Here is a 10990-nt window from a genome sequence, read left to right as displayed (position 1 = left end):
GGATCAGGAGCACAATGCTCGGGAGAAACTTCACAGTCACAAAACTGTAACACGGATCTTTGTCCAGGTCAGTCTCGCGTTTTGTCCTGTTTTATTTGATTTCTGTATAGGTATAGGCATCATGCCTGCAATATTTATCTACTTCACTGATATGCGACATTGAATGTGCGAATGATTAATTCTATCTTCTTGAGTTCACTTTAACTCAATTTGAAATTAAGTTCTTTGAAAGGGTACGTTCTTATTTAGTCATCACACCCATGGTCACCAAAACTCTTGATACGTAAGTTGTATATTCTTGTGAATACTTTTGTTTATATCTTTATAGCGAATTTAGTGGAACAAACGTACGGAGTTTTGATACAATACAACGGACTGCCAGTATCAAATGTAAGATATCATGTTAACTTCATTCTTATCTAGCTCAAATGTAAGATATCATGTTAACTTCATTCTTATCTAGATCAAATGTAAGATATCATGTTAACTTTATTCTTATCTAGATCAAATGTAAGATATCGCGTTAATTTCATTCTTATCTAGCTCAAATGTAAGATATTACGTTAATTTCATTCTTATCTAGCTCAAATGTAAGATATCGCGTTAATTTCATTCTTATCTAGCTCAAATGTAAGATAACGGGTTAATTTATTCTTATCTAGCTCAAATGTAAGATATCACGTTAATTTCATTCTTATCTAGCTCAAATGTAAGATATCGCGTTAACTTTATTCTTATCTAGATCAAATGTAAGATATCGCGTTAACTTTATTCTTATCTAGCTCAAATGTAAGATATCGCGTTAACTTTATTCTTATCTAGATCAAATGTAAGATATCACGTTAATTTCATTCTTATCTAGCTCAAATGTAAGATATCGCGTTAACTTTATTCTTATCTAGCTCAAATGTAAGATATCGCGTTAACTTTATTCTTATCTAGATCAAATATAGGGTATTACATTAACTTCATTTTTACCTAGCAACAATCCAACGAACCAAACGTATTTCGATGTTATTTACAAATAAGGTCATATTATTTTTGACTCAGTTTTCAACAACAGTTCGAGCGCAATTCCAAACCAAGGTGGCAGAAGTGATCAACACTTACTGTAACACGGACAATACCAAGCTTAGACAGTGTTGTAATAGTCAGTCCACATACACGTGAGTCCAAACTACGATTTATGTGATAACTTCATTGTTTTACTCGAACTGTTCATTAGATACTACTATTCTACTGGACGAAATTGTCAAGCATTTTGAAACATATGGTAAATTGCTAGGTGCTGTATACATATAAAAATTGAAAACATGATTACTTGTAATTAAACATTCTTCAGATCTAGAAAAACAGAAGCATTACTTACATTTCAGACCTAACCCGTCCTCTCCTCTGACCTTTACGTCTGCAGAAAAGATTGCCATTGGAGACGGCTACCCAAGGGAGGTTAACGGAGTAACTGAGATAATGGTCGTAGTTAAGGCTGACAGTTCTAACGCCCTCTGCTCGGCCACGCCATCCACCAAAAAGCGAAAGAAGCGTGCCATCACGCTGGGCACCCTGGAGATAGCCATTCCTCAGTCTGTTCTTCAGCAAATCATGTCCGACTCTTCAACGTAAGCTTTAAAACACGCAAAAGATGGTAGGAGACATGCACAATATATGTGCATTTCATCGTATGTGATATAGAATGTGTAGACGTTTGAAGGACGTAAAAATGTTTTGTCTGATATAAGGAAGTGTAGAATCCCTTTACAACAAGATATCTCTAATATAGATCTATCATATATCTGCCAACGATCGTTTATATATCTACAATAGATCTGATCTACTATATCCATGTATCTGTCATGGATTTATCATATATCTTCTACAGATCTATTATATAGGTCTGATATTGTATACCCCGTATAAGCTTCATCATATCTTTTCCAACATCGCTTGGAAGGAATTATGAATTTCAAATCAGTCTACCCTTGTCAGTTGTATGTAACAATTAACTTCATGATTAATGTGACAGAACATCAGACATGAACTTAATATATTTCAGACAATCTGCGATCGTACAGAATCTGATTGATGCCATTAGGACGGAGACGGGCACCACTCTTAGCATCTCAGCGGGGCAGATTTTCCTCGTCACCACACCGGCTCCCTCCACGGTACGGTAATCTATTGATTGATTGAATACTGTTTAACGTCCCCCTCGAGAATATTTCACTCATATGGAGATGTCACCACTGCCGGTAAAGGACTCCAAAATTTAGGCCTATGTTCCGCGCTTATGGCCATTGAGCAGGGAGAGATCTTTCTTGTGCCACACCTGCTGTGACACGGGACTTTGCTTTATGCGGTCTCATCCGAAGGACCACCCCATTTAGTCGCCTCTTACGACAAGTAATCTGTTGAAAATGATAATATTGATATGGTAATTCATAATGTACTATTCCAAAAATGCTAGTGAGAACTCAATTTTGCTAATTGAAAAAGATTTACTAATTAAAATTTGGTAACATTGAAAAATATAATTTTGATCCCTGGTTCTAGTTTCAATATTTTATTTTTCTCATTCACCTTTTACACAACATAGACAACATATTAAACATGTATTCAAAAACAATACTTACACATGCACAAGTAATTCATACAACTATATACCGTATCACGTGGTAATAGATAAGTACAATGATATACCATATACAAAGTGAAGATAACGAACAGTGATCAATCTCATAACTCCTACAAGCAATACAAAATAGATAGTTGGGCAAACACAGACCCCTGGACACACCAGAGGTGGGATCAGGTGCCTAGGAGGAGTAAGCATCCCCTGTTGACCGGTCACACCCGCCGTGAGCCCCATATCCTGATCAGGTAAACGGAGTTATCCGCAGTCAAATCAGTGTGCCAAGAACGGCTTAACAATCGGTATGAAACACGTCAGACAGCATTTGACATTTAACCCTATGTATAGACTGTACATGTATGAAAGGTGAAGATAACGAACAGTGCTCAATGTCATAACTCCTATAAGCAATACAAGATAGAGAGTTGGGCAAACACGGACCCCTGGATACACCAGAGGTGGGGTCAGGTACCTAGGAGGAGTATATGGCAACAAAATGACACTAGCAATGACTGATGTTAATGACACTAGCAATGACCGACTTCCGCTGAGGTTAATTTTATAGAATTATCAATATTTTTTATACGCCCGTCTTTAGACGGGACGTATTATGGTACAGTGATGTCTGTACGTCCGTCCGTACGTCCGTTCGGGGTTTTCTCTTTATAATTTCATTTCCCTTTCACATATCATGCTGAAACTTGCTGTGTAAATTCTTTGTGGGTCACTCTGGATCATACTGCAAAGAGCTAGAGCCACGAAAGGTCAAAATCGGCCCATTCTTTGAATATAATGAAATTGTCCAAATTGAATCTTATGACAATGTACTTCAGGAAAAAATAAAATATAGCATGATATTGCTTCCTTTGATGGAAAGGGTTACTTGGAAAGTTGTTTTTGTATAACGTTACGTCGGCAGACGTTAACGTCATTAACATGTACGAGGGTTGTCTCAAAATTCCGTGGACAAGCGGCGTTTTTCAATAATCTAACGTCACTGAGAAATTAAACTTTCACAACATGAAGAGCGAACAGTTTTCGATAAAAAAATATGTAAAAAAATTTTTAATATTAATTGACATTGAATAGGAAAAATTCAGGTTTTTCATTATAGGGAACCATAAAGCGGCGCAGTGTTAAAAAAAAATATAATAAAAAAATGGGGATTTAATATAATCGAAAAGAAATTACAATCGCTGGAAAAAAAAAAACCCACACTTTGTTCATTTTATTTCTGACACTGTATTTTTATAGAGGAATTTTGTTTAGATATTCATTTATATACCTGGAAAATGTTTATCAGTATGACGGAATATTTAAATGAATTATGATATATCGTGCGACAGTTAGATGCAAATATCCAGCAAACTGATGACGCTATTCGGGGAAAAAAGACGTCGGACCGCACGAGAGATCGAAGAAATTTTGGGAATCAGCAAACCGTCTGTTCACTATGGAATCCGGATAGGGCCACGTAGTTCACTATCGCACCATCGCACCATCGAGGTTTGGGTCGATGGTGCGATGACGCGATAATGCGATGACGATGACGCGATGAAGATGGTACAATGGCGCGATAATGCGATACCGATGATGCGATGGAGCGATACTGCGATGACGCGATGGTACGATGGCGATGATGCGATAACGCGATGCCGCTGGCGTAATGGAACGATGATGATGTAGCGATGCTTTTATAGCGGTATCGCGTTATCGCATCATCATCATCGTACCATTGCGTCATCGCAGTATCGCCCCATCGCACTATTATATGTTTATATAAAGCCAAGTCGTTAAATAATAATTCTAGGAAACAAACTGTAATCACTTACCTATTAACTCTGGAATTCTGGAGGAATTGTTGTTTTAAAATATTGGTGCCGCTGAATGCGGTCCGTTTACGGTTTTGATTTTATAAATTATACCAACAACTATTTAATTTATTTCGATATGAGCAAGATTACAACCACGAAAAGTTTTATACAGAAAAATATTGTGTATTCAGACAACTCATTGTCCAAATATCGTCATAGTTTACGTTATAGCTCGTAGTAAAATAAGCTCAATACAAATGCTATGTTAATCGAATTATCTCCCTATGATTGTATTGCGCTTTCATGTTTACATTTATGTGACAGTTAAACATCAATGTATCGGCGAAATAAAAAGAACACAAGAAGATAATTGGTGTCTATTAATTATTTTATTAGCATATTCAACATTTGAGATAAATTGGACCTAAAAGCAAAGGCATACACTGTCCAAATATCAATGTTGAACTGATTATTGTCATCAGATAATTCGACGATGATCATCCGAAATCTATATTTCATTCCTCGATCATATATGTACATAAAACTTTTCAAAATAATTGGGATATATGCTTTGAGGTCCTATGTGAAAATCTATCATTTCATAATGTTTTATAAGGACACGTCTATTTTTGAAATGAGAAACTATCATCATTCGATGCATAAATTATGTTTGTGAAAGACCTAAAACAAGAAATTTACGTATGGCCACTTTCATCGAACAAATTAAATCCAACATTTATTTGTGCAGTTTTCATTTCTTTACCCATGTCAGAATTTTTAATTTGTTCGTTGAATGTGGCCAAACTGAAATTTTGAATCAAAGTTCCAAAATTTGTCATTTTTAGAGAAAAATGTGCAAACGTCACGTGTTATGACATCAACGGCACAGTTATGACGTCACAGAATTAACATTTTGATATGAATATATTTACTACGATGTATATTGACAATATTTAGTGCAATATTTGTTTGTTAAGTTTCAGATAATTTTTCATAAAAATACAGGCCGATTTTGAGCGTTCGTGGCTCTAGCTCTTTGATCCATTTCGACCTTTTTTCCAGGAGTTTTGCCCTTTTATTTGGAAATATTTATTATATGGAGGGTACATAATTTGTCCACCCTACTCCTCCCACAGTTTTTAAGTGAGAGCCTTCTTATTTTGTAGAGTGTTTGTATGGGTATTGAAGATATGCATGTGGGATGGATTTTAATTGTCTACAATTTTTGAGAAAAGTACAGGTTGTTGAACTTAGTGTATTTAGAAATTAATATTCTATGAAGGGTACATAATTTGTCTGCCCAACTCCTTCCACATTTTTCAAGTGAGGACCTTCTTATTTTGTGGAGTGTTTGTATAGGTACTGAAGATGTGCATCTGGTGAAGGATTTTGATTTTCTTCCATTTTTGAAAAAATTGCAGGTTGTTGAACTTGGTCCATTTTGAGGAAATCTCAGTTTTTAAGCTAAGACCCTTTGTTGATATGAAAGTTTGTCACAGCCTCATGATGGCTGATACTACCTGAAGCAAAGTTATACAAATTATAGCACAAGAAAAACACCCTATGTAAGCATTTCACGGGCGTATTATGTACCGTTTGCGGTACTCTTGTTAGGTCTGTGTTCTAGTCACCTTCGTTGTACAATATTTACTGAGTCCGGAGAGCAGCTAAATGCATTGTATAGACGTAGAAAATAGCAATGACTGTTTCATCATAAGGTTGAATAACGTAAACTATCGAAATAGGCAGCTAAAGTATAGCGAAATCATACCTGGTCGACCACGTTTTGAAGCCCATGGAGGGGAATATAACGTTATACTATTCGTAGTTTGTTGGATCTCAACCAATCAGAAATCTCGAACGGTTTCAGTTGTATAGTGGGTTTTATCAGTCCATAACACATTGGCATTAACCGAGGCAAAGTGTGACTGTTATTCACGATGTAACGAAAGTAATTGCCTTGAATATAGACATCCATAACTTTACAAATGTGCCTGATACTCATCTTATTATGTACTAGGATCCTACTGTGACCAGCACCTCTCAGTCCTGGGTCATTCCTGTGGCAGTAGTGGGGGCAGTCCTCGGAGTCATCATCATCATAATCATCATCCTCATCCTCATCAAAATGTAAGTAGCTCCTATTTAATTTGCAGAGTTTTGGAATCGAAACCATAAACTTAAGGCTTATATCTATATTTCGAATCCAGCTAACTTTCGAAAAAAAATTCTTAAACGATAAGATTTTCAGTATGTGTTTGTATTTGATTTTGTTTTCATAAACCAGCAGGTTTGTTTTAAAGCACCTGCGCTAGATAAATGTTTAAGGTACATGTATATGTACATGTCATTCAAATTTTGACTAAAGTTCATTCTCAGTATAATTTATGTTCTTTGTAAAATACCAAACACGTGCAGATGTGTTTAATCTAATGACTTTTATTTACTGCATGATTATAACGGTATTATGTACGTTTAGGAATAAGAAGAACAAAGTCAATCCGGATGATCGACAAACGAACCCTCTCAATAATCCTTCTCATCCAATGAATAACCCCAGTCAACCGCAGCAGCAGGTGATTGGTCAGAATCCCAGCCAACCCACGGGAGGTCAAGGGTCGAATCCTCCCCCTGCTCAGGAGGAGCAAAACACAAACAGATAACCACGCATCCCCCAGGAGATACAATGTACTGAACAAGTATATGCTCAAAATACCATAGTGATAGTGAAATTTTAGGTTTTTTTTATTACATTGTGTATGTATGTTATGTTTTGTGCTGCATTTTCTTGATAGGGATGTGGACATTTATAATATCAACATCATCTGTTGTCGACTATTTATGAATATCAGACTTTATTTATAAATCCGATTTTTCTGCTAATTTTGATACATTCCACAGAATTGAGTTGTGTAAATATGACTGTCAGGGGAATTGTTATGCTGCAGTTAGAATGAATATTCTATATTGTATATACTCACGAAAGTGAATTTAGTAATAATTCACTAATTAAAATGTGCATTAACGACAAATCAAATTTTGGGGAAAAAACAGCTTAGAGTAACAGATGAACTTTAACTTCAATTATAAAAGAGGTCAGACACACAATGCCGTGTGTCAATATTGAATCAAAATTAAAAACAAAAAACTATCTTCAATCAAAACTAGAGCTATGCATGAATAGGCATTTACGTATAAACACATTTTTATAAATAAAAACAAATATGAATAATAGCTATTTACATGTAAACAACAGACACTTACATGAAACAAATAGACACTTGCACGTGAACAAATAAACACTTATATGTAAACAAATAGAAATAATGGAAAATTTGACTCACAAATCAAAGCAAATGCGGCAAGCTAGCAGATGTTTTGTACTTAGAAGTGCTTTAAGAGAAACACAATTAATAATATATTTGTCGGGATTAGCTGACCTTTGAATGGCCTTGGCGAAATTGGTGAGAAAATAGCTGTGATTGATATAGACTGTGTTCTCCTTGCTGTCACTGTTAAGGGGTTCACTGTATGTAGATTCTACTGGTTTATCATTAATTAAATTCATGCAGATGCTGTTAATTATAATGTTGGCAAGTAGATCATCCCACACTAACTCTCGTGGGTATACAGTGGGTATACATTTCTTGGTTTTGTTTCAAACAATTCAGTTCGAAAGTTTTCATGTTCAGAAAACATTTCTTGTTTTAAATATAAACGCGAGTAAATTTCTCAAAACTGAATTTGAAACTTGTCACTTTTGTCTCCAGTATATTGTGGTAAAACAGGATTTTTCTATGCTACATATTAAATCTAAGTAGTTTAAAGTTAACATACGTACAGTTTGGAAATATACAGGAGAATCCAAAAATAGATCATGATAAAATAGATGAACCTTTATATTCGTATACACTGGGGAACAATGGCGACCCACGTCATATAATTTCCACGTTATTTGTGTAGATATATACAGGTGTATAAATATATCTAGGTGTATTGTATGGATATCTTCAGGTGTATTGTATAGATATTTCATAGCATATTGTATAGAGATTGTATATATATATATATACACATATTGTTTAGAAATCTTCGTCAGCTTCACAGCTTACACGTTAAACAAAGCTCCGTCCATTACAAGTATTGTTTATGTCATGTTATTGTCTTTCTTGTCTCCAATCGTTACCTAGTATTTTGTTTTTATCACGTCTTTCCTGTCTCCAATCGTTACCTAGTATTTTGTTTTTATCATGTCTTTCCTGTCTCCAATCGTGACCAACTATTTTGTTTTTATCATGTCTTTCCTGTCTCCAATCGTGACCTAGTATTTTGTGTTTACCTTAGTATACTATTTTATCATCTAGCTTTATATTTCTATGAATTGATAGGTATTGTTTACAGTATTTTGTAAATATTTTATATTTTGATTTTAGACTACATTCCAGCGCTTATGTTATTAATCATTTAGAATAGTACGTTACATGTATGACTTAGTTTCATCGGTTGAAGTAACAGTGACATAGTGTATAGGAGATATCGGGCGATACATTCATGCCTTCTGTTGTTGATCGTCAGTCCATTCTGAAGAGTGTGCTGCTCAGTATGTCTTGTTTACCTGAGTTGATTATGAAAAACTACATCAAATTTACTTCACATGGATATGGTTATAAATAAGACATTAAAGAATTATTAAGATGTGTTGTAATCAAAGGAAGAAACTGTAAGCATGGGTATAGCAGGCACGTAGCCTCATGGAGAGAGGGCGGCAGGAATTTTCTAAAGATTCTTGACTAGCAAAACATAAGCCTTTAAAATCTATAAGTGGGGAAGCACTTTCACTCCAAGGTTCTTACAAATCTGACGGAAAATCAAATCAAAGGTTTAAAATATTTCAATGGTGGTGGTGGTGGTGGTGGTGGTGTGTGTGTGTGTGTGTGGGGGGGGGGGGTGGCAGCATTTGATTTAACAATTATCTGAAAATTAATGTTCTTGCCGAACAAAAAAGTAGACGTTTTTGTTAAAATCTTTCATCGTGTGAGAGAGGTGATACATGTTGGCCCCTTTTCATTACATGAATTTAGTTCATCAGATCACGCATACATCTTTACTGTGAACATTGTTATAACGTCAGTCCTTTGATCGTTCTGTCTTAAGAATTCACCTTTGCTTGTACGATATCAATTATAATGTCAGACTTGTTAGGTATTGTCTGATATCCCTCACAATTGGACTGTCAGGTTAACCAACAAATGAAATGTGAAGCGGGAGACTTTAAGCCGAATGCAGGTCTGTATGAAATGTGTTGAATAACCGACCTTAAAATGTCTGACATTGTTTTCACACATAAGTGTATTCGGCAGATATCCAATATTCCAATATCAAATGGGGAGTGCGCAATCAGTCAATATGTCTTACTTTGCATGTGTCAATCACTGACTTCGCTCGTACAAATAATGAACAATGTCAAAAAGACCCCCTCTGCCACCCTCTCTCCTCTTTTTTTCTCGCTACGTGCCTGTGTGAATAGAAACTTAGAGTGATAGATCTAACTGCGACAGAAATTATGTAAAATGCATTGATACTGTGTATATAACAAGAGAAAGGAGCATACTATAAACGTTTACCTCACTGTGTTGCATTTCAGAATTCATTGAATACTCCTGTTTGTCGTGAGTTTGTAATGTATTCTGCTAAACAGGAGTCTGTGTTTTATTTCTGTTCGTTACTGTAATACTTGATGAAAGAAGCCTACATACAGATATGTGTAACCTATATCATAATTTAACGACCCCCCACGACGAGCACCTTTGGTGTGTTTATATAGTTACTACTGTTGTGAATTTCAAAAAAAAGTATTTCGTTATTCAATAAACCATCTGTTTTTCCCATAAAATGTTTACTTTTTCTTTTTTTCATACATACATGTAGCAGGTATGTTTTTGATTTTCGGTGAATTATACAAAACGTAAACATATTTTGTTGAATTTAATTAAGTATCCATGGAAGCGCAACAACCGTACGGTTCGTTACCGTTTTATCCCTACATTCTAAAATTATGTCATAGGAAAATGTGTGCTAAACAGGAAGTTGTCCAGGTAACGTAATGACTGGAATGTTATAGTCTGAATATTAATTATCCGAATTATATAAACTCTCCTCTATTTCTTGATCTATAGTCTATACAACTACTATTTGTGAAGCATTTTCTACAGACGAAATGGGTGTATGTCTTGATATATTTTAGATACAATTCAGCGTAAAACAATTTCAAAATATAAGAATGATCATAATTAATGTTGACCGACTTCTGATAAAATGTAAGTAAATATTTGATTTTATCAAAACACAATTCACACTTATTGTCCAATAACTAATTTTCAAATGTGTGCTCAACGGGAACTCGTCGGTGATTAATGATTTTAAATCCTCGCTTGGTATTTTGAAATTACAGACGAAATGAAAGGAATTTAAATATCAGGTATCGCTGTTATTGTGAAGCTTTGTAGTCTGAGACACGATTTGATCTGTACATTTTCCAATCTTCCTG

At 35.1% G+C, this 10990-nt stretch overlaps 1 protein-coding gene across 1 annotated transcript in view; it reads left to right on the top strand.

Annotated features, from left to right (window-relative positions):
- Positions 1 to 10074, top strand: part of LOC125654747 (serine-rich adhesin for platelets-like) — a 62792-nt gene extending 52718 nt beyond the window's left edge. The window contains exons 31-37 of the mRNA XM_056145868.1: positions 2 to 67; positions 329 to 390; positions 1051 to 1166; positions 1377 to 1619; positions 2054 to 2165; positions 6464 to 6573; positions 6923 to 10074. Coding sequence (XP_056001843.1) covers positions 2 to 67; positions 329 to 390; positions 1051 to 1166; positions 1377 to 1619; positions 2054 to 2165; positions 6464 to 6573; positions 6923 to 7106 — 893 coding nt within the window. The 3' untranslated portion in view covers positions 7107 to 10074. The remainder of the gene's footprint in view (position 1; positions 68 to 328; positions 391 to 1050; positions 1167 to 1376; positions 1620 to 2053; positions 2166 to 6463; positions 6574 to 6922) is intronic.
- Positions 10075 to 10990: the final 916 nt, after the last annotated feature.

Source organism: Ostrea edulis, chromosome 7 (assembly GCF_947568905.1).
Source record: "Ostrea edulis chromosome 7, xbOstEdul1.1, whole genome shotgun sequence".
Classification (NCBI taxonomy): domain Eukaryota; kingdom Metazoa; phylum Mollusca; class Bivalvia; order Ostreida; family Ostreidae; genus Ostrea; species Ostrea edulis.
This window is presented reverse-complemented; position numbering and strand designations above follow the sequence as displayed.